The following is a 27,226-nucleotide window of genomic DNA, read 5'->3' as shown; positions in this document are numbered from 1 at the left end:
AACCACGACAGCCCTTACCACATCCAGAGCCTATAGGAACACCGGGCGGCTCTCATCCACCCCCGGGGCACTGCCACCGAGGAGCTTTCCAACCACCTCAGTGACTTTGAATCCCGAGGTAGGAGAGCCCACCTCGAGAGTCCACAGACTCAATCAATCTGTCTGTTGCTCGGCCAATCAGTCGGTGGATCAATCTGGGAGCATGGAAGCGGTATCTTGCTCCCATTTTGTAGCGGGCCCAAATCCCCATTGTACGTTTGTTAGTTTTTTTCCTCAGAGGGCCATTTTGTGTCATAATGAGTCAATTTAGTTATTCAGTATGGCCATTGCACCAAATGAATCCAAATGTAACAGAAGTTACCAATACAACATTTTTGGGGGAAAAAAAGTTTATTTAATACTGAATACTGGGATTCGCACAACCCACAAAGTGTCCGAAATAACAAGGCTTCATTCGTCACAGTAAACTGGTGGAGTAGATCTACACAACAGGAACAGGATATCAATCATGGAATGGCTTCTCCTCATCTTCAGTCATTTTTGGATGTCCAAAATGACATTTCATGACGTAACATGGATGTTGTCATGAAATTATAATAAGACAATGAAAACAAAACAAGTGAGCAATTGCTTTAAAGAACAGCATTTAAGAAATCATTTACAAAACGGATTGATTGGTTTCCATTGTGTCTTTGTTACAGCGAATGTAGTACAGATTAATTTACAGTATATTCAAACACCTCACCTTAGACACCTTGGAGCAGTAACAGAAACATACATTGACACATTTCATGTTCCAAAGTATTCCGTCTTGGAGAACAACTTGTCCCAGCTGACCCCTGGCACTTCTTAAGCCAAGGTCACCGTCAACGGGTGGCAACAGGCACACGACGCCAGGCAGACATCTCGTAGCTTGGCGTCTTATTTGTCTAAACAAACTAAGAAAGACTTCCTCAGCGGACATGAACACATGAACAGATCCTCTCCTCAGCACGAGCATTCACCGCCAGCCGTATTATTGCACTTGTTCAAGAGGAAGTCCAACACAAGTAGGTCGTCGGCTTCAAAAAGTCGGGAATGAGGTCGACCGCGACCATTTCCGCGATATGGGCGCGTTCATCGACGCATGGAATGAATATTGCTTCAAGTGGTTTGATATGTTGCTCAGTCTTCCGAAACGTACTTCATTTGACTTCAATCAGTGGCGGGAGCAGGTCACAAATGTGCAAGTCAAAAGTAAGTCGCAAGTTTTAGCCTTCAAGTTTCAAGCAAGGCGAGGGTGGCCAGCTATTCCGCTTTGAAGCCCTGGCGGATTTCACCAACTCCATCGTTTCATCCCGCTGTCTCGATTTTTGCCAATCACACAGTTGTCATAGCGATTCATACAATAATTCAATTAAAAGGGAATTAAATGGTTAAATTCCTTCGTACTTTCTTATTCACATTTGCATTCTCACTCTCATCCACAACTAATCATGAGTAAGCGTGTTTTGTCTTCATACCGGAACTAGAACTACTTCCTGCCTCAGTGTAAAAGAATCATGGGAAATGTAGTCCTACTAGCTTAATACAGCGGTCACCCGTCAGACCCGACGCAAGCCCAGCTTTTCTGGCGGTATATTTGCAATGTTACAATAGGGGACCTTTGAGTTGCTAAATTTGCATGTTGCCATCCTATTTTTCCAGATTTTACCCAAAACATAATCTTTGAATCCAAACGTAAGAATCTTGGGTGCTCACTACGTTATACTTGCCGCATTACAGCATAACTTTCCTTCAAGAACAAAAAAAAATGGCAAACTATCTTGAAAATGTGCATTTACGTAAACACTTCAAACTGTCAAGGCATGTAGTTCAAGTCGAGTCAAAGTCGAGTTTTAGCCAAGATCAAGTCCTAAAACTGGTGATTTCAATCCGACTTGAGTCAAGTCATGTGACTTGCACCCCCACCTCCGCTTAATACTCCATCAGGGTTTTCAGTCACGGGGACGGCGATGGCGAGGCTACGGGACGAGTTTCCTGGAGCTGCTGCGGCCCAGGCTGGCCGTGCTGGAGCGGCGGGAGAGGACCGGCGTGGCCACGGCGGGGGAAGTCTCATTGGAGCAGCCGTGTTGGAGCAAAATATCAATGCAGCCTTTGCTCCCGCCTTTCCTGGCCATCATCATGGCCGTCCGGCCTTGGTGGTCCCTCGCTTTCACGTCGATTCCGTACTGCAGGTGGACAAATGACATAGCATGAAGTCTGTCCAGCAAAAGAAGAAGAAGAAGAGGATGAAACGCACCCAGATGAGGAGTTGCGTCATGACCGCGTCACCCAGCTGACAGGCGGCGTGCAGGGCCGTGCCCCCGGTGGGCGTCTGAGAGTTGATGAGCTCCTTGCTGCTGTGGGCGAGCAGCAGCAGGAGGCGCGGCAGGTCTCGCTCGGTCACCGCCGACAGCAGCCGCGCCGGCATGCCGTCGCCCGCCTGCGGCTGGAGTGGCGGCACGAACGCCCGTTGTTCGTATTTGGCACGAATCCACGACTCTCTCTCCTCACTTTAAAATACACAATAAAGACCAAATGCGCATCAATACACACAAAACAAGAAATATGGAAAAAGGGAAATACAGTATGCCACTTCTAGCGTCGGGCGCGAGCTCGGGCGCCTACCGCGAAGCAGCAGGCGTGGGCTTGGCCCTGCCCAGTGTGCGGCCCTCCCAGATGCTGTTGGCCGTGTGGTTCCCGATGGCGGACAGCACTTGCGTGAGCTCTCCGGGCCAGTCGTCCAGGTCCAGCGAGCGCACCCGAGACAGGTGAGTGCCCAGGTTCCGATGGATTCCCGAGCACTCTATGCAGATCAGCGCGCCCAGGTTGAGACTGGCCCAAGTGGGGTCTTTAGGGACAAAACAACATCAAAGTGTGCTAGTCGGCTTTTTATCATACAAATCAAATACATTCAACATGAATATATGAAATACAAGTAACTCTGCCTCACTTTCGATGAAAACTCAGACGAGCATTATGATAGTAACCTAATTGGAGAGCTGATTATTTTTTTGAGGTAGTACATGGTGTAAAAAGTTCCGTAACTCTTGCTAGGGCAATGCTCAATTCTATCACAGAATAAAGGCCTATTAACTCATTTGCTCCCAAAAACGTATACATATGTTCGATTATAAATGTTTTAAGTGTCCCAAAGACGTATTTATAAGTTTTTTTTAAGCTAGAGCATACAGAAGGCTTTGATGCAGCCTGCAGAGAACGGTTGAAGAAATGGTAGTTATTACAAAAAACGCCATCAGGTGGCAGCAGAGCAAAAGAGATCAACCAGGGCCATGTTGAAAAAGCGCATTTACCCACAGTTCTAAACAGATTTGTGAATAATGATGAAACTTAGCTATATTCTAATGCTAATTGCTGCAAAACGGAAACAGATAGAAATCTAGAGACTCTAATCTTTCTTTTGGTAGGTTCCATGTTTTTATAGCAATAGATGACGACATTCTGTGGGCCTTGCAAAATCTGTCAAAATCCACTAAAACAGTAGGGAGTTAAGGGGAGTTAAGCTTCAGTGAAAATGGCTGGGAATGAATGAGTTCAACAAGAGTGATTGGATGAACTAAGATATGCACATGACATAACAACTGCTTAGCAACTGACTACATTATCACATTGTCATCTTAAGGATCATAATAACTACATAAAACCCAAGAGTGACTAATATGGCTAAAACATCTCCACCATCACACTATAATCAAATGTGACATAGTAACCGCATAAGCATAATTACTGAACACGCATAATACACCAACATCATAACACAATGTTGTTCTCAGTCATGACGCTTTTATCTGGAATACATTCATCAATCCTTTTGCAATGTGCCTGTAGTACATTCTGGGATTTTTGGACGTACAGTTGTTGCATCACAAGCACTAAAGCATTTTGTGGTTGGATTGTGCACTTATCTAACTGAATGTTGGATTCAAGTGGACAATAAAGCTGCACTCACTCTGTGCTTCACAGTCCACACACAGATTGTTTCCTTTGGTGTTACGGATGGCCTGCAGTGCCACCGCCTCGCTCTGGCTGCTGCGTCGTGCCTACACGTGCACAAAAATACACACATCTAAATTAAATGTCAAATAATCACTACCTTTATGATTATATATTTTTGCTCAGTCATTATATAACTTCGAAAAATGTATGGACTGAGCATTGCTGGAAGTGTGTTTTCTTCCGCCACTGTACAAACAACTAGCAAGTGTACCTTGTTTCTGCCACTCTCACACGATTGCAGGCTGGCCAAGATCTGACTCTCGATGGCCGACACCCACGAGTCCCTCTCCTCCAAACTGGGAGCCTCAAAGTGCCACGTTTGTCCAGTAAACGACACAATGATAAAGTCGGCGTTTTCTTCGTCTGAAAGACAAACAATGGCAACGTCAATGAGCGATAGCCTGCGCGAATTCGTTTCGAGTGGGCCAGGCAGAGAGAAATGGCATGCGGGCAAGTCAAACGGAGGCAAGAAAGCCCACGTTGCTGTGACAAACGAGACAAATGAAGACATCGGGATCGGCGATGAAGATGTCAGTCAAACAGAGGGCAAATGTGAGCGCAAAGGTTACCTGTCCTGTTAATGTTTCTCAAGCTACCGAAGCTTTTTAGCTTCCACATTTTGCGCTTGGCTGCAGAGCGAGAGACCAGCACAGAGGCAGAAGACAAAGCAAAGAGAGAAAGCGCAGATGTTAAAAATAGAAGTCTTCAGAGAAAGTCACATTTAATTCAAGAAAAAGAGACACAGAAGTATTTTTTTTTTGTTTTTTTTTTTTAAGGATCATCTACATTTTCCAGCTAAATTTTCAGCTGGAGTTAGAGTACACCTGGATTGGTTGCCAGCCAATCTCATGGCACAGATAAGACAGCCACACATGAACAACTATAGGCAATTTAGAGAATAAGTGCGAAACTCATGACAGTTTCAAGGTATACTGCGGTTGAACTTTCCATCAGTTGTCAGTTCGGGCCACAGTGACATGAAGGAAGGAGGAAGGAGTTCCAAGTACGCCATGCATCACTCTAATTCAAAGGCAATGTTAATATATTATGCTGTGCTGAAATCAAGGTTTGCAATCAGGCATGTCTACAATTTGTCAAGTAAATTAACATGACTTTGTCTCCACCTTTAACGGTCCTCGGAAGAAAATCTGGGCCTGCCGTTCAAAATGAATTTGCTGCCACTCCTTCACAGCCTTCCATGAAGTTAACATGAATGTTTTGTAACGTGAGAGGAAGCTGGAGCATCCGCAGAAAACAAACGCAAGAATTGTGAAGAGCATACAAGTTGTTAAGAACTGTCAAGCAGACGTGCTAAGCATTCGAATTCCCTGCTGCTGCTAATTCGCGTCAACATATTTCCATTCATTGAGAGCTTTCGAAGTGCGCCGAATTACCTTCAGCCTGCCCGACGGCTGCGTCCCCTTTTTGATTCATGCTTTTCTTCCTCCTGTTCTTCTTGCGGTCACTCATGGGTGATGATTGGCCAGCATCTTTTCCGGAAAACGGTCCCGACGCCGCTTCCAGAGCATCTGACAGTTTGGGCATTCAAAACTTTAATCATTTACAGTTGTGGGAAATAAGAAAGTACAAATACTCAGACGCCTTTTTATTTTTACTCCCTACATTTGAAGACAGATTTCTGTACTTTCTACTGCTTGTGTTGTCAAAATAGTCTTATTTTTTTTTTTTGTCAACCTCTGCGGCCAGCTGTCTATCCTCCCCTGGCTAGCTCGCCAAATATTTTGCATAGATGGCTAAATAAGACAGAACCGGTTGGAGGTGGTGATCTGAACTTTCCTGAACATAAGAGACTATTTATACACGCTCAAAAACATATCTTGAAAACCGTGTGCTCCATCATCCTGCATGACAAAAATGTGGCATTTGAACACGTTTCGCCAGCTGTGCTTATTCGTGACCTCAGAGCAGATCTAGAATGAGTCCGTAGTCGTACCGACGCTTTGTGCTTTGGTGGATAAAGACGAGGGGCAGCGCTGAAGGCCTCGCTCTCCTCCAGCAGAGCGGTCATCCAGCACAGAGAGGGTGGAAGGACACAACTGAGGAACTGACAGACAGAAAGGAAGCGTCTTTACACTTGGACGGATTTCTGCAACGAGGGTTCTCAAAGGAGGAAGCGGTTGCTCGGGAGTTTGCAAAATCATTTGCAATAAATGCATCACTTCAAAAAAAAGTGCATGTCTACGAACATGGGCCAATAAAGCAAACAATCAAGCAATGTCTACTCTTTGCTGCTACTTTTCAGCCCGCGTTAGCATAGCGGCACAGGCTGGCTGGGGCGCGCGAATGGTGTTGACATTGCAGCTCCTCGCAGAGGATTAAGAATCCATGACTGTAAGTATGCTTAGAATGAATGTCTAAATGTGTTGTGTGTTCACGCATCAGATACTTAAAGGGATAAATATTGGTTTTCCATTATGTGTTAGGACAGGGGTCAGTTTTAGGCCAAATAATACATCATAATAATACATAGACGTTTACTTTCTTCTACTTTTCCTCTTCCTTTTTTGGATTTTTTTTGTGGTCATTTTTCATTTGTAGACTTTTATGCCTTTATGTCAAATTTCTGACATTTTTGGCAATTTTATGGACATTATAGTCATTTTTAGCCTTTCTTTCTTTTTTGAACATCCATCCATCCATTTTCATAACCGCTTATTCCTCACAAGGGTGCTGGAGCCTACCGCAGCTGGTTTCGGCCAGAAGGTGCCTAGGCGGTGTACACCCTGAAATGGTTGCCAGCCAATTGCAGGGCACACAGAGACGAACAACCATACACACTCAAAATCACACAGGGACAATTCAGAGCGCCCAATTAACCTGCCATGCATGTCTTTGGAATGTGGGAGGAGATCGGAATACCCGGAGAAGACCCACGCAGGCAAGGGGAGAACATACAAACTCCACCCAGGAAGGCTGAAGCCCGGAGTCGATTTTACGCCCTCGGCACTGGGAGGGGAACGTGCTAACCAGTCACCCACCGTGCCATCTTTTTGGGACATTTTATGGCTTTTTTTCCCTGCAATTTTTATCTATTAATTTTCTGACATTTTGTGGCTATTTTGTGGTAATTTTGCGGATTTCTTCTTTTGTTTTTGGACATTTTATGGTTACTTTTTGAACATGTCAATTTTTTGACGTTTTGGGCAATTCCAAAGACATTTTATGGTCATTTTTAGGGTTACTTTTTGAACATTTTCTTTTCTGCCTTTTTTCTCCCCATTTCTCTGACATTTTTTGGAAATTTTATGGACATTTTAAGGCAATATTCTGCTTGTCCTTTTTAGGTAATTCTAAAACTTTTCCATCTACCTTTTGTGTCTCTTTTTCTGACAATTGAACAATTTGGATGACATTTTTTGAACATTTCATTATTGTAAAAAAATAAAAATAAAAATAAAAACTAATTTAATCATTCATTTAAAGAATATTTTATCTAAAAATAACAATGAATATGTAAAAAAAAAAAAAAAAATGATAATTTCTACTTTCTTTTTTTTTAGCGATCCACAGGGAGCCGCGGGCTGCAGACCCCTGTGTTAGGATTAACATTAAGATAGCACACAAAAGGCGAAACAATGTACACTATTTGTTTAAAATACGGTAATTAAATGTGACGTTACCTGTACTGGTGCTCTCAGCAGCTGCCAGCTCCTTGCTTAGCCCATTGACGCCGGATGAAGCGGGGGGCACAGGAGAGGGTCCGGCGGGCGCCACGGCTCTTGGAGGACGTTTGCCGGGAACCTTCACCGTCACGCGCAGCAGATCGATTTCCTTTCCGTGCACATTCTGCATGTAGTCCTGAAATTCGCAATGTATTACTCAGCCGATCCACTTGTTCTTGGTGTGGTTTTGCAATATACACGTGTAAGTAGTATTGAGCTGTCTCTATATAAAGCAATATTTGGGGCTGAAAATGCAGGAAAATTCCCACAGTCTATTCACATCATTTAATCGTGTTTCTCTAGGCTGCACTGCTTCCGGTATGTGTTTTATGGATGTTGTATTTTTTATTTTTTTGTCCAATCATATTTCAGCCTCTACATGTTGGCATATCAATCTAATCTGCCCAAGGCTTTCACAGTCAGTAGGCCTGGCTGACGGAACATAAACTACATACTGGTACCAAGTTGTTGTTTTTTTGTAACCAATCAGATTTCAATTTCGCCACAAAGTTGCAGCAGCATTTTTCTGTCCTATGATTGGTTGGTCCATCGCCATCTACACTCATTACTACATTTATTTATCAGCACCTTTGGTTTTCCATTTGTATTGCTTGTTAAGTGCTCCAAATTTTTTCGTCATGGTTTCTTGAATTGTGCCGTGATGGTGGAATTAAGTCTGATTGGTCCCCCATAAAAAGGCACAGGATGTGTGTATTTATAACTTGGCTTAAGGGGGAATAATTCGACACTCCTTAGCAGCAGCCATCTTGGATGTATTTGAACTTTCTCCTTGTTATTCTCAAAGTCTTGTTTTGTCTCTTAAAGGGCTCATGACAATATTGCTTTACATGAAACCTATACAGTATAGCAAAAAATATAAATATAAATACAAACAAAAATATAAATATAAAGTTTGGGAACACAATACAGTTGACGATGACTTGATAAGTACAAAGCAACGTATCCAGGATGGAAACGTATTAAAGGTGAAGCAAAATCTGAGCGAAATGTCGATGCAATGTCTGGGTGGTGTCTTCTTACGCTGGAGCTGGAATGGTAGCACAGCGTGCCATTCTTGGACAGGGTGACGTATTTCTTCTTCCACTCCTTGTTCAGAGAGCTGCCGCTTCTCTTCCACAGGATGCTCTGTGGAAACACAACGTCTCTTCAGTGTCCCGCAGCAACAGCACAAAGCTCGTTATTAATAGAAAAGCCAGCGTGACAAGTTGATTTCATCTGCTTTTGTCAGATAAACGCCCCGATCGGTCTCGTCTTGTGAGACATCTTCACACAGTCCCTCGCGTTGCATTGCACAATGGTGGTAAAGAAGAACAAAAATAACATTGTTGTTCTTCCAAAAAAAGGTTTTGGACAAGTCACGTACGTGATATGTAAAGTTCGCCTTTCAGTCGTACGGTACACCCAAACACAAAAGTTTCATTTTTGTTTTCCTCCTAATGTATATTTATAACCTAACCAGAAAGCTGAATTCTCGCGGTCTTTGTTCATACATACTACGAGATTGGTCAAAACAAAACGTGCACAAAAGATGCCGCATCATCCAATCAGCTCGAAGTATTGTACAGAATGTCCCGCCTTTGCCGAGGAAATCACCGTGGAGCAGTCCCAGATTGATAACGTGACGAACTCCCTTGAGTGAATCACAATTATCAATCTGGCTACTGCCAGGTTAGTATATTTATGCACAGTGTTAATGTTGAAAACGTGCATTATATTACATCTGCACTTTAGTTTGTTAAAAAAAAATTTTACTTTATTTTTTTTTTAAAAACTGTTCTGTTGCATTTCATTTTTGAGTACAAATCATTTGCGTTTGATATTTAAGAACTGCTTTAAAAAACCTGCTTGATTTGGAACAATTTTTTTTGGGCTTTTTAGCTTATTGTAAGTGGCTTACACTGTTAAATGTACTTTTTAGGAATTTTCACTATTACATGTACTCTTTAGGAATAAAACTTTAATCTTCAGTGGGTCACGCAAACCCCATCAATTCAATATTCAAAATTTGGCCTATTTCTTCAGTTTGTATTTTTGATCCTATCCTAAAATTGAAAGATGAAAATGAGGCATTTTTCAAATTTGTATCCACTCATCCATCCATTTTGCGGGAGTGCTGGAGCCTATCCCAGCTAGCTTTGGGCAAGAGTTCGGTCGGGTACACCCTGGACTGGTCACCAGCCAATCACACACACTCACGTTCACACTTAAGAACAATTTAGAGTCCTCAGTTAACACTTTGAATTTCCGTTTTTTTGAAACGTGGGAGCAAACCGGAGTACCCGGAGAAAACCCACACAGGCAGGGGGAGAACATGCAAAGTCCACATTGGAAAGCTGGAGTTTGGATTCAAACCCACGATCTCTGAACTGGGAAACGAACGTGCTAAGCAGTCAGTCAGTTATCGTGCGTTCTTCATGTCAGAATACAAAACTTAACAATCAGTCACTTTTTGTGATTTGGAAACAGATAGCGCTAGCGATACATGTATGGAGTTTGGCACCAACCTGTTTGATGGGAATAGCCCGAGTGCTACTGGTGTCTCCTTTGGAATCAGCGGCTCTCTTGTCCGAGTCCCGGTTCTGAAAATAAAACCCAACAGCGGGAGTATGCGTGATGTCCTCAAAACATGCCAAAAGGTCAACAAGTAGAGCGCGGTGGCGTGAAATGACGACAGGTGTGAGATGGCAGCGGGCGCTAACGGCTAACAGCGGACTGACCTTGAAGAGCGAGGGTCTTCGGGGGATGCTCTTCAGGGAACGGGAGCTGCCGCCCCCCTCCCCGTGCGCCACCCTCAGCTCCCTGTGAGAGAGCACGGGGGTGGAGGGGAGGGAGCAGGCATACCCGCCGCTCACGCCGTTACTGACCTGAGAGGAAAAGTGGCAGGGTGCGGCAGGAGACGACATGATGAGAATGGAGGAAGACGCTGAAGGTGAAATGTGAAAGACAACTCCGGCGCCTCGGACGGCAGGAAGGCGGCGTGGAAGGCACCAATGACCTTCGTGGTTAGCCAAACTGCACAGTGGAAACTGGATGGCAATTTCCACCCGGACGATCGACACCCATAACACACGTGGTTGCCCCAAAGGACCAAGTGAGCAGCCTGAAGGCCACTTCTAAAAATAACTCATCAGTGACAAGACATAGTGATTTCCTACGAATGTTGATCATTTGACAATAGAAACACTTGCAAAGTTTTGCAGAAACAAAGTATCACATATTTCCTACCTTGGCAAATCACTGTTGGTAAATATTGTGACAAATTATTAACATGATCAGTGTTTTCACATAGATGAATATCACTTATTATTAATCAAATAGCAAGCGATAGGGACCCAACCGCCAATAGCTAAAATTCACAAATACTTAATGCTTATTATTAGGAATGCACCGAAATGAAAATTTGTGGTCGTAACCAAAAAACGAAAATGAAAAATGCTTAGCCGAAAACCGAAACGCAAAAAAAATTATACAAATTTTTTAATATATCGTTGCATTTATTATAATTAATTAAAATTATAATATTATTATAAAATATTTATTTAGAACTGGCATTTTAATTACACAATATAAATTGAAAATGCAATTACACCACAGACAATGGTAGCCTACATTAAACACCAAATGCAGGGTGACCATTTTCTGGCGGTGCGATTGAACTTTATAGTCAGTGTACAGTAGTTCGCACGGGCGGGCACGGATGTGTGCGGTGCTAATGACGTGTTTGTATTTGGAGCGGTGCGGTGCGGCTCACTTAAAAGCTGCACATTCACATATTCACCAAGGTTTAAAAATACGGTAAATAAATAAATTTCTTCGCACCAGCCAATCGGCTTCAGGAACGGACTGCAAAGTCACATACAGGGCGGCAGAATATTCAGTGCATCACTATGGATGGAAACATTACTTTTTTTCCCAAACAAAATGTGAATTAAGTGTAATCATCGATAACTGGGTCAGTACCAACTGTAATTTAGCAACGATGGAAGCCCGGTTAAAATAACGTTGACAGATTGACAATTACAGTTTGGTTCAGCTTGAAACAGATTGATAATGACGGAAGGGTGTACGACTGTCGACGATTGCCAAATGATGGACGTTAAAAATTAATCGACTCGTCCACCCGTTTTATTTTAGTGTTATTTTTTTTCTACTTTCTAATAGTGTTTACTGTATTTTAAATGAATGCGACCTGAGCTGGATACCTCCATATTTATTGTTTTAGTTATATATTTTTCTTTTCTATTATTTTTGTGAGTGTTTTTTTTTAATGGGCAGTGTTTACTGTATTCTAGATGTGCTATGTAAGTAAACCAAGTTGATCTTAACCTTTGGGGGAAATTTTCCCAAAAAAAACACACACAACTAGGTGAGTTTGTGAATGTACAGTACACGCCAAAAGTTTAGACACAACTCATTCAATGTATTAAAACTAGTTGCCGAAGATTGTACAAATGAGTTGCAGAACCCTGTGAACTGTGCTGAAGCAGTTTGGGTAACCACAAAAATGAGTGCACAGAACACGGTGCCGTTGGTGTTTCCAACCTGGCCAGGGAAGGAGGCCGATCCCGGCGTGGAGCTTCCGGAGTGAGTAGGAGAGTTGGGGAGTGACTTGCAAGCCTGCAGAGCCGCCTGCTTCTTCTGGGTGACAATTTTCTGGGCAGCTGGAGAAAAAAAAAGCGGGTGACGTGATTGGTTGCGATGACTCAAGCTGCTTTTGCGTACTCGTCGTCACCGCGTACCGGCGGCCCGACTCACCCTCTGAGAACACTCGATCGACGTTGAAGCCGTAGGTGGCGCAGGTCTCGTAGAAGAGCGAGTGACGCACGTCGATACACAGCTGGCGGGCTCTTTGGTCTTCGATCACACGGGGGTTGCTGCTGCTGATTTTATCTGAACAAGGAGAGACATTGACATCCGCAAAAAAATCAGATTTGTCCAAACAACAGTGCTAGGAGCAGGGTTATTATAGTTTTGGAATTTTCATTTTAGTTTCGTTTTGAGTTTTGTTTTTTAATTTAAATTAGTTTTAATTAGTTTTCAGGGTGGTTGTTAGTTTTTTATTAGTTTTAGTTATTTAAAAAATGCTTAGTTTTAGTTAAGTTTTAGTATTAGTTTTTGTTTATTCAATTAATTTATTTATTTATGTATTTTTTTTATTTAATGTGTATTACTTGTGCGCAGAGGTGGCAAATCCAGGTCCAGAGAGTAAAAACCCTGCCACAGTATGGTTTTAGCCATTGATGCTAGCTAGCTATTTAGCTAGCTCCCTAGCATGTAAACGAGCACCATGGGAGCTAGCCAGGGAACTAGCTAGCTAGCTAGCTAGCAAGCACCTGGGGTTAAAGCCAAACTTTTTGGACCTGGATTTGCCACCTCTGCTTGTGCGCAATATTTAACAAACACCATGGTAAAATGAAAAAAGTAGCTAATTTCTTACCTAGCGTTGCATTTCGTTGTCGCCTCAGAGCGACGTCATCTGAAGGTGCTTTTCTATTGGCTGCTGCTAGATGACGTCACTTCTGTGTGACACTTTCAAAAGTCCTTATTCCAGTTAAATAAATATACTTAAAGTTACATATAAAATTATCCCCAAAGGTGCATTAAATTAATTACCAAAGACTAAAATGAAGGACATTTTTGCTATAGTTTAAGTTAGCTTTGCAAACATAAAATGCAGTTTCAGTTTGTTTGTATTTCATTTTGTTAACACCTTGTTTTTTGAATTTTAGTTTTAGTTTTTTTGTTAGTTTTCGTTAACTAAAATAACCATGGCTAGGATGCGCCCAGGTTTCCATATGATGAGATGCATTGAATCCATATGCTTATACGTTTCAAAAATGACATGATGAAACCCATTTTGAAGTAGAAAGATGAAAGAAACAGTACAGAGGGGGGGTGGGGGGGTAAGTGTTTTTGCTTCACAGTCAAGAGGTTCTGAGTTTGAAGGACAGGAAAGGAAAGGACAGGTGGCAAAAGTCCGCCTCTTGGCCAAAATAAGCTTGGATGAGGTCCAGCTCACCGGAATGAGGGCAAGCACTAAAGAAAATGGATGCATGGGAGAAAAAAGGCAAACTATCGGCTATCTGGTGAGATAATGGCCTCTCTGTCAAATGGACTGACAAAAGAGGAGAGAACAAACATCATAAATAAACCAAGTGGTCCAGCAGCGGTTGCCCTCAAGATGCAAATACGTCCCCATTGAGTTGCATGACGAAACATGCTAATCAGGAAACATTCACCTCATGAATATTCATATCCTCCCTGCTGATCTCATTGAGCGGCAACGTAGAGAACACGCCAAACATGTTCTGCCCTTACTTGCGAAGCAACACGCCAGTGAGTCATGGGAGCGATTCTCTCACCTTGAGTGCCAACGACGATGACGGGGACGTCGGCGCGCAGCGAGCCGAGCTGGCTGTACAGCTGGTAGAGCTCCTGGAAGCTGCATTCGTTTTCCAGACTGAAGACCAGGATCACCGCGTCCACCCAGCCGCTGAACTGGAGAGGGCAGATGATGAGGTGAGGGAGTCTGCGCCCGTCACACCCCGTGCATACCAATTCCTATCGGCCCACAAACCTGCGCATCGGGTGGCCCAGATTCCTCTCGGATCAGTAATAAATAACTCTGCCCGTCCACCAGCACCTCCTTCTTGTATCTGCCGCCTGACCAAGACAAGTCGTAAAGCAGCATACCGCACACACTGATTCACAACACATCCTTTTTTATGCAATCCATTCTAACCACAAAACAAAGGCAAGGTAGGTAGTAGTTACACATGGAAGGGTTTTCTCAGAAATCAGGGTCCAGGAGTGTGACATATGAGACCAAAATTGAACTTGTGCAAAACCAGGTCAAAATGATGCATGCTTTAAATCAAACCTTCCTGGAATAGTCAATCAGACATTTGTTCGCAGAAGATTGTTGAATGTTATGGTCTCCTCTGTGTTAAAATGTACATTTTCAGAACTTTTGGACGGTATTTGGCCCCAACTAAAAGTAGCAACAAAATCCAAGAAATCCATGAACGCTAACGTCATATGATATCAATACAGATAAAAAGATGTATTCAATTGCTTCAATTGCAGGAAAGTACTAGAAATACTGCACATCGAAAATGGCACCTGAATGGTTGACACACGGCTAGCATATGCGCTCTTTGCTTTCGAGGATCACGGTGGACGCCACCAACTGGTCAGTTATTCGCTTTGCAAAATTCAAAATGCCTACAGTTTTGAATTGCGCGCCTTTCAAATCCAGTTGACTCATACTCACATATTACACTCAAAAAATAGTTCAGGCAACTAGCATGAAGAGATGTGTCCAACTATTTTACTGTACGGTTGTGACCAATTAAACTGGACACCACACTTCATGCGTAAATTGCTTCTTCGTCGTGGAATAAACAAAAAAACATTAAACATATTAACATTGTACTTTAAATGAAACTATTAAATTTGTGGTTTTAGTTTCTGAAGTCATTCCAGCAAATTTCAAATCTTTAAAGGGAAGTCAAGTCCAAAATGTTCTTGGTAATATTATGTTCTATGCGCCCCCACTAGACTATTGCATATTTTGCATTACTCAGCAAAATCCAACCGTTTGTGTCCATCTCAGAGGGCAGCCATTTTGCCACTTGCTGTCAACTGAAAATGACATCACGGTGCCGGGTGGGCACATAAAACGACCAAATCCGGCTTACCTGTTTTGGGTGCGCCTGTTTTACATTTCCCAATTTCTAGAAATATGTATTTTTAAAAATTCACTTTCACAACTTACACAACATCATTTCTGGATTCACAAAAGCAAAATGTCATTCGATTTCGGAATTGGAAGCCTTGAAATAGTTCTGTTTTGTTTTCTTTTTTAACACAAGTTGCTCTTACCATCGGGTTTCTCAAGCGCAATATAACTGCCGGTGATGTATTTGGTTACCAGCGCCGACTTGCCGCTTTTCACACTTCCCAGAATGCCCTGAACAGATACAGAAGAATGGTACAATACATTTGACATTTGTTTGTAAATGTCTGTTACCCAATATGTTGTTTGCTCAGTATGCGCTCGTTATCCACTTTCTGCAGTTTCTGGTTCATTTTCTTTACATCCATCCACCTTTCTTTGTTCTTTTTTATTCATAGGTTTTCTCTTCATTACTTTTTGATGTCATACATTTCTTAAGCTCACTGTCTAGTGCTCTTTGTGTTCAACAAAGTCTGTATAATTGCCCATATTTGTCTGCCTGCTTTGGGGTCCCATTTTTTGCTAAGGTACGCCATCATCACAGCATGCAGCCATGAAGCCTCACCAGTCTGAGCTCCGGGATGGATCTGCTCAGGCTCCATTCCTGGCTGTTGGCGATGTTTACTGCAGACAAACACAGAGACAAAAACCGTCAGTGAGGCAGTGACCTGACGAAGGCTTCATCAGTTTCATCATGAGCATTAAAGGGCAGCCATCACGACGGCCTGCGGTGAGCAATAAATCACAGCTCCCTGACTGGGCGTCATCAGCACACGTGTGGCCCGGCCAGCTGCATTAATGAATGTGACCTTTCTGCCTCCGCGGGGGAACTGACGCGCTGCAGCCACAATGCTCGTTAGCCACTCTGCTCCCCTCGTGCTGAGAAGGACTGACAAAAGCTTGAGGAGGAACTCTGTTTTCTAACAGCTTAATGGCAACCTCAGCAAGTGCCTGGAAAACGAAACTAGAATACTGCTCCAAAGTTGAACTGCTAAGATTAGTGAAATAATCAAAGTTGCTTTTTTTGTGGTGAGGTGAGGGCCAACGCCTGCAAAAAATGCATTTCAATGGGTGTCAATTATACGCAATTGTTCAATATTCCTGGCTCAGCCCGTTCCTAATAATCCGAGTGTAGCTTGGCGTCCACGCTACAGAATGTCAGAAAACTAAGTACTTCACACCCCTCATTTTTAAGTGGAAGTCAACTTTAAACTTTTCTTGACAATAATACGTCATAAGTGACCTCACTTGTCTAAACATGACATTCTGGTTAACATTACATTTGTGGAATATTAGTGATGCAACAAAATCCAGCCGTTTGTATCCATTTCAGGGGGCGGACATTTTGTTACCTGCTGTCGACTGAAGATGACATCACAGTTGCTCAGGGCTCAGGCAACGACCAATCACAGCTCACCTGTTTTCTGAAGCGGCGCTGTGATTGGCTGTTACATGAAACCTGAGCAACAATGATGTCATCTTCAGTCGACAGCAAGTGGCTCAATGGCCGCCCCCTAAGATGAATAAAAGCGGCTGGATTTTGCTGCTTAACTAATTCCACGAATGCAATATTGACCAAAATACTGTTTTTAGACTAGTGAGGCTGCATAGAACATTATTGTCAAAACATGTTTTGGGGTTTAGTTCCTCTTTAAAAGCTTTGATCTTAACATAGTACAACATGGAAGAAACAATTGCTACAGTGTAATAAAGTAGCCCGTGTACAAGATGTGCAGTACTTTAACTGTAAAATAACTCAACTCAACATATTGAATGTCTAAACTGCTGGCAATAAATGTGAGAACACCTCTAAGTGACAACATTGAAACTGGGCCCAATTATTCATTTCCTGATGTCATGTGACTCATTAGTGTTTTAAACGGTCTCGGGGGAGCAGATGTGTTAAATTTAGTATTATTGCTCTCACACTCTCTCATACTGGTCACTGAGAGGTCAATATGGCACCTCTTGGGAAAGACTCTGAGGATCTGACAAAAAATAAATTCTCTTCATAAGGAAGGCCTAGGTCAGAGGTCACCAACATGTTGAATGTAGCCAATCAAAGAAGCACAGTGACTGACAAACAAGGAAACAGGAGTAAATAAAAGAAAATATGTCCTACCCGATACAGTTTTTGCATAAAAGTGCATTCCCAAGAAGTATTTTACAAAGCAAGACTTTTCTTGATGATAACGCCATTTTTCACCTCCACCACCTTTTCACCACCTATTACTCTTCAGAATCACTCAACTAAAATCGACACATATCCGGAATTCAGGGTCTGTTCTTATTTGTTTTTTAGCTTTCTGCCTCAGAGGATTTCGTTATGAGATCAATGGTGATGGGACAAAACCTCAGGGCCTAAAGAGGGAGACCAACATCAATTCCATCCCAAAAAAAGACCCAGCAGAAGATTACTTCCTGCAGCTGCTGAGGAGCGGTTAAGGCCGTTCTATATGGCAGTCGTTGCTCAGTCCTGTGTTCTTCCATCACAGTCTGGTTTGGTGCTGCCACGAAAAAGGAGCAAATGTGACTGCAATGCAGAGTTAAGACTGCTGAGAAAAAAAAAATCAGCACTGTGTCCCTACCCACCTTTGAGGACTTGCACCCTGCAGGAACTAAGACAAAGGTAGGCAAAAGCCTCTCACACCCTCCACATCCGGGTCACTACCTTTTCCCGCAGCTAACTACGTACACTAAAACCAGCAGACATTCCAATAGCTTCTTACCTAAAAAAAGCAACAACAAAAAACACACGCAAAAAGACCACAACTCAACAATTTGAGCAATCTTGTTATGACACGTCACTTTTTTTTTGTTTGCGACAATGTCCACGTGTCGATCTCCTGCTACATTCACACCAAAGGCGATCTGGAACGCTTCCTTTGCTAGCGTTTCACCGCATAGAGCAGACCAATTATGGTCCTGGTCTTAAATGTTTCTGCCCACTAGCACACCTGATACATATAATCAGCTCATCAGCAGGCCTGATAACGATCATGGTCTTTAGTATCAGGTGTGTTGGTAGGCGGAAACATCTCAAACCTGCAGGACTCTGGACCTCGGGGACCGGAATTGGTGAACCCTGGCATAGAGTCAACAAAAGAGCACCGCTGACGACTTCCACTTCTTCCTTTGGACTATACAACCAGGGCACTATTTTCTCCAGCAGCGCCTTTTTTTGAGGTATGTGATTTAGCACTTTTTTAGCTTAACTTTTTAGCAGTTTTTTAGTGGCAATCCGGCGGCTGGTAGTTGCGCTACATAGCTTTGGCATGGATGATAAACACTACTGCTACCTCGGTACAGTTCAACAGGAAGTAAATACCAGCACTTGTATGTACTTCCTTGCTCACCATCCGATCCCGGCTGGCTGTGTTGTGTTGTTGCACTCTGGGTGACAACAGACAAACAGCTGTTTGTGACGTAGCCGATTGGCTACCGCGAGGCGAAATGCGGAAAAAGTTCACATTTTTCAACTTTAGTGAATATGCAAGTGTGTGGATTTTCGTCACAAATGTGTGGATTTCGCATCCTCCGCGCCGCCCCACGCACTTTGTACATTGACTACAATGCAACCACGCCGCCCCCGTTTTTGGTGTGAATGCAGCCAAATAGCAAGAACCTATAGAAAATCTTCTTCGATTTCTAGTGCTAAACACGACTCAGTGGCCAAAGCACACCATGCATCAATAGTTTGCTGCTTCAGATGAGAGAAAACATATTTGTGGACATTGGCTTCATCGCTGTCTTTCTTCTGGGGCCAAAACTGATCAGACGTTGTGATTCTTCAGCTGCTCCGCCACCCAGATTTCCACAGAAAGCCAATTATCCACGCTCTGTGCCCCAAAGCAGCTGCGTGGGATCCACTTAGCAGCCACACGGAGCTGCCAGTCAAACCAATCTTTCCATTTCACTGTTTTTGGGAGGGATTTTGTGACAAACCTCTGTCGCTCACACACACAAACACACACACACCAACAAAAAAAGCCGCCTCCACCTCCACCCTTCTGTTTCATCAGACTCTGCCGCTGTAGCAGCAGCAGCAGTCGTCCTGCCGGTTGCCATGGCAACACTTCCTCCTGCCCTGGTTGAAACTGAGTGTGTGTGTGTGTGTAGTCTGACTACTTGAGTGAATCCACAATGTGCCCGTGTAACCGTGTGAATGCACAATGAGTGAATGAACAGACACGCTCACACAAACACAACTGTGAAAGGGATCTCAACGTTAAAATACTACTGACTAATTTGGTGTTACTGAATGAAAGTGAACATGTGGCAGAGGGAGGGAAATACATTTGGTGCACATGAAGTGGGTGGATTATGGAAGAAACGCTTTTGACAACGGTTAATTCCCCTCTTGAGGTGGGTGAGGGGATATCACCTCGTGCCTTTCGTCGATGCGACCGTTTCAGCTTTATGAGCTAAAAATCACCCCAAGCAGTGAAACCCATCTGTGCCACCAGCGTGGGGTCGCAGCCCCCTGGAATCATTATAAGATTTAGAGCTATGCTGGGAACGCTGGGTGTGTGTGTGTGTGTGTGTGTGTGTGTGTGTACAGATTATCCCTCCAGTGGCGTGAAATCAGCCCATACTCAGAGGGGAATAAGATTAAGACTGTCCAAGAGGATCATATTGTGTGCTCTCAGATGAAAGAAGTTCATCTGTCATCGGTGTGTTTTGCACATTCACAAGCACATGTTGGTAGTAAACACATTCCGCGAGTACTGTAGACACAGCAACCCCACCCTGATAAAGAAGGGCCTCTGCCTCTGGACAGACAAGAGTTTCTCTTATCATGAATGGTGAGGACCAGTGAGAGTCTGTGGACCACATACCTTCCTCCTCACTGGAGTCCCTCTGAATGAAGACAGGAGCAGCTGACGTCGACGACCCCGCCACACCTGAATTGCTCTTTGTGAAAATGCCACTGATGAATTTCAACATCTTCCTATCTTTCGAGGCACCCCGCTGGCCCTGCTGGGCCTCCCTGCTCAGCGCCAGGTCTTCAGAAAGGCTATTCAGGTCGCTGTTGTCCAGCGTGCGGCTTTTCCCCTTGCGTGGAGGTTTGCTTGCCTGGGTAGCCGGCGCAGGTAGGGAGGTCGAACCCGACTTAAGCCTGTCCTTGCGAGGCATGTCTCTGAGCATGGCAGCCACCCCACCTCCAATCTCCAGCTGTATCCCAGCTTGCACCTCATCCCGCAGGTCCCTCCAAACGTCGGTCCTACTCGCCTCAGCCCATGAGGCCCTGCAGGGGCCCGGTGAGCGCGTGGGCATCCGGCAATCCTTGCGATCAAGACTCTGGGCCGAGGTTGGACTGCGATCTCGACCCTCCCTGGAGTCCCGGCCGCGGGGTGCCACGCTGCTGTGAGATTTTAGGAGACTCACGGGCCTCTGGCCTACAGGGCGGATAGGAAGGCTGGTTCTGGTTGGGGTACGGACAGGTTCAACTGTTTCTGTTGGGGGTGTACTTGTCAAAAAGGGCCAGGATTGCTTAGCTTCAGGGGTGCAATATATCTTCTCTGCTTGAGTTATGTCTGTGTCTGCAGACTGTAAGGGGATAGAAAGTTTGCACGGTGGTTTCTCACAGATAACTCTGGGCGCATCAACAGTACAGGCGGGTTGATCTTTCAACTTGCTCAGAGATTTCCTTTCTTCATCTTTGACTTCATTTGATTTGATCCCTTTAACAAAAACAGGACCCTCAGCCCCCAGTGGTTGGGGCTGGGTTTCTCCAGCTCCACTCTGTGCTTCAGTCTCCGCCTTCACCCCGGCTTCTTCTTTCCAGCTCTCTCCTGACTGGGTCCCCAATCCAGCTGAGGCTTCCATCCTTGAGGCGCTGCTCTGGACCTCCCCTCCATTCTCCTCCACTGCCTCTACCTTGACCAAGGTTAGGGAGATGAGGTAGGTGGTGCGTTGCTGCAGGGCGCCGCTTTCGCTCATGAGGTCGAGCTTCACTTGACACACAGCAGATGAATGAAAGCGGACACAGGTAAGTGAACTACTAACAGTTGGTCAGCGTGCTGGGATGCAGAAGAATCCAATGGTGCAAATGAGACAAAAAGCTTGCACAGGAGCTGAAGTTTCTCCTTACGTCAGAGGGACCGGTGGCTTCATCCATCCCCCAAATCTCCCTTTTCTTTATTTGGGGTTTTAATTGAAGTCATAGAAAATCAATACATTCCATTGCTTTCGCACACAAGTCACTGAAACTCTTTTGTTCCTGGAAAACACGCCACTGCATATGTGTGGCTGCTACTGAGGTTGATAAATCTTCATTAATGAGCGCAATGCCTCATTCCTGTTGGACATTATTTGTAGCACCCTCCATATTATATCTTGCTCATCCCTTTCTTGTGCAAAAAAAAGATTCTGTTCACGACAACAACTGCCCTGCATCGTATATGTCATCAAACACGGGATCAGTGGCAGCTGTAAAGTGACAAGGTAAAGTCTTGAAATATTCAGTTAGAGTCACCTCAAAGCAGCATGGTCGAGTGGAGTCAGGGATCCGGATCATGAGCTTTCATTGCCATTCCTCAAGCCTCACATGCGTGTTGACAGCAGCGTCTATTCAGCAGGAAGGCACACAGGAAGGACATTGTCGAGGGCTGAGGTGGACCGGGAGGAGATGCCATCAGAATCCCTGGCGGATATGCGGGAGGGTACATGAAGGAGTCAGGGCGCGTTTGGCCATCACGACCATCTCGTCGTCTCCCAGGTTGCCCGAGTCCCCTGAGCGCAGGAGGCGATCAGCATGACAACACGTAGACGGCGAATCACGGCTTAGAATAACAGACACGCCGTCGCACAGGTCCAACGAGTCCGAGGCACGTTATGAGCTCAGAGCTCGTCTCTCAAGCGCGCTGTTAGCAATCTCCATCTGCACGCCCCTCCTTGTTGCAATCCACACAATCCTGTTCCTTTGCCTCTTCCTCTTGCAGAGCGTGCTCGCTCTCTGCTCTTTATTGCTCATCCCTCCTCTCCTCTCCCCTCCTCCCTTCCATCTTTCTCCCAGTTTGCCGACGAGGCGGGGGTGGGGTGTCTGGGGTGGGGTGGTGGGGGGCTAGAACTGTTGGACTCGCTAAATGAGCGGAGACAGTGGAAAATATCAGTGAAAAAGAGGAGGGGCTGTTAACCAAGAATGTGAATAAAGGATGGATAGGGTGAAAGAGGACACTCAAGATGCCCCCCCAAGAAACAATTTTATCTGGATCATCCATCTGTCCTCAACTGTCTGTCGTTGTGTGTGTGGCTCCGCGTAGCTCCTCCTCAGCGGGAGGCTTGGCTTGTTTGTTGCTAAGGTGTTACAATCTTCCTGGCGATGATGGCACAATCATCTCCTCCGTGTCCTTCCTCCTCTGTTGGTACATCCTGCATCGTTGCCTCAAAATGTTTCCCTCTACGTGCGTGCATGTGTAGTAGATGTGGGCAAAAGAGCTTTCCTGTGAGTGTATTGATCTGTAGCCTATTGCCTGCTACGGCATGTGTTCATTAGCAGAAGTGGGAAAGCTCTGGCCTCAGCAGGAGGATGGGAACATATTGGACATCAATAGCTGGGTCACAGAATAATATCTGTCACCACACATATTTGTGTGTAAATCACACCAATTTGGTGGAAGACAGACAATGGATGTTTCTGGCCATTTTAGTGTGACCTGCACTTCCTCACTCATTTGTGACCAATCCCGGATTCTTAGGTGATCCGATAACATTCAAGATTGTGCCTGTATGAGAAGTTTTACAACCATGCATGTGTTAGTAGGATCATGCCAAAAATAGAAGATTATTTTTGGTGGCTGGGTGTGGCATGGGATTAGCAGCATTTATCATTTTGCAGTACAATTCCTGGCGTAAATTCATATACAATATTTAACCTATCAATCACAGGCCTAAAAAACAAACAGACATGATGTCGAATTGCCGGCGTGCAGTATAATAATCATATGATGATGCTTTGCTTTACAAATTATAACATAACTATAAATTACATAATTATAAAAATAACAAAGACAAAACCCAGAGAGAAAATTACGTATATATCTTTAGTCATGGTGTTTGGAGATGAGCATATTAGCAACATTACTCAGCAAAAGCATTTGCCCTTCCAACAACATGTACACGTCCACCTCCTTGACGCTTGCCGCACAAAATTTCATGTTAATTGCTCTCACCAAAATGTGACATCTGAGGATATGTGCAACATCCCATAATCACAATCAGGCCATCCACCTGCTCTGCCTGCATGCTTCTCGCGCCCTCCCTCCCGCAGTCCACCCAATAACGACTCGTGATGAATACAAAAGAGCCAACAACTGCCTTTGGCTCAAGGGGACAGACGCGACGTTCAAAGGAACAGCAGCCACAGTCTACTAAATTATTTCGTAAGCCTCCATGTCGGCAATATTACAAGCAGAAACCTGTCAGTAAAACCCATTTGACGAGAGTCACATATCCAGAGCACGGCTGCTGTTAAATGAGCAGTGGTCAAAGTCAGCGGCCATGTTGGGTGATCTCTCCTTTCTCTTTCACTCCTCTCTCACATAGTTTTACATCCGAAGTGCTCACAAACTCTAGCAGACATCTCAACGTCTTCATTTCACTCCCTGGAGTAGCCTCGTCGTCCTTTCCATGTCCCTCCGCCAAAAGGAGAAGCGTCTCTCTTTCTAGCACCAGTCAACTCTGAACTCACACATCAAGGCCCCGCAGAGGATACGCTGGCTTTGATCCTCACTCCAGAGTCGACGCTCCAGCCTAATTATACAAAAATTCACTTGAATGTTGTCGAACACGCATGCAGAGGGGAATTGTTTCAACATGAGCCAGGCCCTAAAAAGACCTCAAAGCTCAGCAAAACCCCACCGGGCAGCTAATTGGCCTTGGAACAAATAAGAGAAAGGTTATATGGCGGATGAAATCAAAAACAAGTTGATTTGTTTGACCTCAGAGAAGACGGAAAGTATATCAATCTCGAAACATAATTTACAGAAACAAAGCAAACATTTATGCGGTCGAGCTGTATGTGCAGTTTGGGTTGAATTTGATAAGTGCAAATTTTGTTTCCTCTCAGGCAAGACCCAGGACACTTTGGAGTAAGTAGATGAGGGCTGGTGGATAAGCGGAAGAAAAAGGATGGATGGATTTATTTACGTTTTTAAAAGTGATTGATGTTTTGCTAAATGACTCAAAGACAATCCAAGCAAACCTTTTCTAGATTCCTGTGAGAAAATGACTTCCACAAACTTGATGATCGATTGTCCTTAACTGCAACCGTTATAATAACGTGGCAGCATTATGAGTTGATATAGCTCCTCTTAGAAATATTTTGTTGACATTTTCAGGTTTAATTTTACATCACTTGACACCGCAAAAGTTAAAATACAGCCAACTTGCTGGTGTCAAATTTGCGAGAGGCGACAATAAGTGAAGTTTGTGCGGAAACGAACGTCGCACGAAAAGGCCCGTTTATGTGAAAGGAAGTGGCTTCAAGAGCGGTTGCACACAAGCAGACAGGAAGTAAGACGTTTATCACCGTTCTCCTGCTACTGGCGCCATCATTTGCCGTGTCCATCGGCCCATTCAAACATAAACGCCACAAGATGACCTAAGTGGTACATACAGTAGATTGAGGATGACACAGGAAACGCCGCAGATCTCCACGGCCTCTGCTGTCACGAGCGCAAAAAAACACATGAATCTTCAACAGATAAAGGTTTTTAATTGACATACTGATGATGGAGTCCTCCAGATTGTGAATGCTATATTTTTGCCTAGTATGATGGTTTCTATAATTGCATTGATGCAATACTACTCCTATGAAAGGGTAGATTAGGTTCCCACTGAAACACGGTCAATGCACGGCTCGTCATTGCATTTGAATGAGCCACCAGACAGACATACACGTTACTCACCCAAAAACAAACAAATAATTGTATTCAAGAGCGGCTTACCTTCTATACTGCGGAGGTAAACTTTAAGGCCCGAGCGCAGCTGCGGATCAGCAACTCGTTCCAGCTGTTTGGAAAGTCTGTTGATGCCCCCATAGAGCGCTTGAAACCTCTTGACCTCCGCTTTGATCACGGCCGAGTTTAGCGATTTGCTGCTACCGCTCATGGTTACACGTGCCGCAAACACAAGCAACAACGCTCGCTTGGGCCCATCGGACCGCTTGCCTCCGCATCGGCTCAAGTGACAAAGGTGGCGGAAAAGGAAAGAGAGTCGATTTCTCTCTGCAGTCCGCTAAAGTCAGCGCCCGCCAAACCTTCCTGCAGATTTGAGCTCAACTGAACTTACTTCCTTTGCACTAGCCGATTTTAAAGCCCTCAAGGCTGCTGCGGTTGAAAGTGTGACTCTCACAGATCGCAGCAGTCACTTCCTTTGTCATCAAATATCGACAGGAAATTTGCTCTGCATGTACTTGTTTACGGCTCGGCGCTTAGTGTATATTAGAGTAGCGGTGGGAGGAAACCGCATACTGTGACATTTGAAGGGGCAGAAACAAGCCTAAAACAAATGAAACCCATCGTCAAAATTGTTCATACAATTAAGAAAAAAACTGTAGTATATATTAATTATGTATTTATTTCTGTTAACACAATTATGTAACCGGATACAATTACTAACAAAGGTGGTGCCGAGGAGCTACATTGAATAGAAAAAGTCGTGACCTCCACTTTTTAAAGGATGATGCTGGTGAACATTTCAGTGTGTACCATGCCTCTTGCCCCAAGACCGTTGGGATAGGCTACAGCACACCCGCGACCCTAGTGAGGGAAGGCTGTTCAGACAATGCACGAATGAATGAATGAATGCATTCATTCAGTCATGACAGGGAATATGTGCTGCAAAAATGGCACTTTTTCATCGTGGGCAAAAGGGCAGGTGCTTGAGCACCAACTAGCATCAATGTGTGCACGTTCCTAGTGTAAGTCATAAGTGCTGAGCCTTCTTAACTTCGTTCCCAAGTTACTGTGGTACAAAGTATGTAAGTCGAGTCAAGTCAGAAGTTTGGTTAAGTGACTCATTAATCACAACAATCTTGCTCAGTTAAAACATTTGTCTTGAAGCCTTTCTTTAAAACCTTAACACTTGTCTTGAAACCTTAATTTGAACTCTTAACACTTGTCTTGAAACCTTAACCCTGGATTAAATCCCTAATGCTGGCTTTAAACCACAGTTTGAAACCTTAACTCCAAACCGTGGCTATAAACCCAAGCTTGAAATCCTACTTTGAAAATCTAACCTTGTCTTAAAATCTTACTTTGTAAACCTTCCATGAAACCCCAACTATTGCCTCAAAACCCCAAGTTGAAACATTATTCGTTGTTTAAATCCCTACCCTGGCTTGAAACCTTGATTTTTTTTCATTATATCTGCATGCTGTGCCACTTGCAGTTTGTTGTCTGTGGTTCGTTTATGTTTATAGTGTTGCAGCATGTAAAGATACTTTTCCTCCTGAGTTCATTTTGATTTCAAACCATAAATATAAAACCCTAACGCCCAGAATCCTTGTTTTTAAAGCTAACTTTAAAAACTAAACATTACATGAAAAACTTGCCTTGCAGGTGGCAATTCTGTATTAAACTGTGTGTACATGTAATAAACCGAAAAACAATTAAATGTATACCTATTTTTGGGACACAATATATTTCGTGCCTTTCTTCTGAAAATAGAATAAAAACACTAAACGTGAAGAGCGCGTCGTACCTGAACAGGAAGAGGAAGTTTGCATATGGTCACGTGTTGA

The 27,226-nt window shown here is 44.0% G+C and overlaps 1 protein-coding gene across 9 annotated transcripts; it reads right to left on the bottom strand.

The window, feature by feature from the left end:
• Positions 1 to 674: 674 nt before the first annotated feature.
• On the bottom strand, positions 675 to 27,226 carry agap2 (ArfGAP with GTPase domain, ankyrin repeat and PH domain 2). Of its 9 annotated transcripts, XM_077571944.1 has the most exons (19): positions 20,319 to 22,473; positions 16,046 to 16,104; positions 15,627 to 15,714; positions 14,320 to 14,405; positions 14,105 to 14,240; positions 12,498 to 12,632; positions 12,285 to 12,403; positions 10,460 to 10,606; positions 10,247 to 10,321; positions 8,763 to 8,867; positions 7,680 to 7,857; positions 5,993 to 6,103; positions 5,433 to 5,567; positions 4,608 to 4,667; positions 4,250 to 4,401; positions 3,992 to 4,082; positions 2,650 to 2,872; positions 2,282 to 2,534; positions 675 to 2,210 (listed from the first exon to the last, which is right to left on the bottom strand). In XM_077571944.1, exons 1-19 carry the CDS (start codon positions 21,421 to 21,423, stop codon positions 2,004 to 2,006), a joined length of 3,465 nt encoding a protein of 1,154 aa, XP_077428070.1. In that variant the 5' UTR covers positions 21,424 to 22,473; the 3' UTR covers positions 675 to 2,003. The 9 variants fall into 9 exon arrangements, with proteins under 9 accessions (XP_077428070.1, XP_077428104.1, XP_077428112.1 ...); XM_077571978.1 differs by lacking the exon at positions 20,319 to 22,473 and adding an exon at positions 27,187 to 27,226 and having other exon boundaries at positions 10,247 to 10,606; XM_077571986.1 differs by lacking the exons at positions 4,608 to 4,667; positions 20,319 to 22,473 and adding an exon at positions 25,431 to 25,752 and having other exon boundaries at positions 5,993 to 6,095; positions 7,675 to 7,857.

This window comes from Vanacampus margaritifer, chromosome 1 (assembly GCF_051991255.1).
Source record: "Vanacampus margaritifer isolate UIUO_Vmar chromosome 1, RoL_Vmar_1.0, whole genome shotgun sequence".
In the NCBI taxonomy this organism is placed as follows: Eukaryota; Metazoa; Chordata; class Actinopteri; order Syngnathiformes; family Syngnathidae; genus Vanacampus; species Vanacampus margaritifer.
The sequence above is the reverse complement of the archived record's forward strand: the minus strand, read 5'-3'. Positions and strand labels throughout refer to the sequence as shown.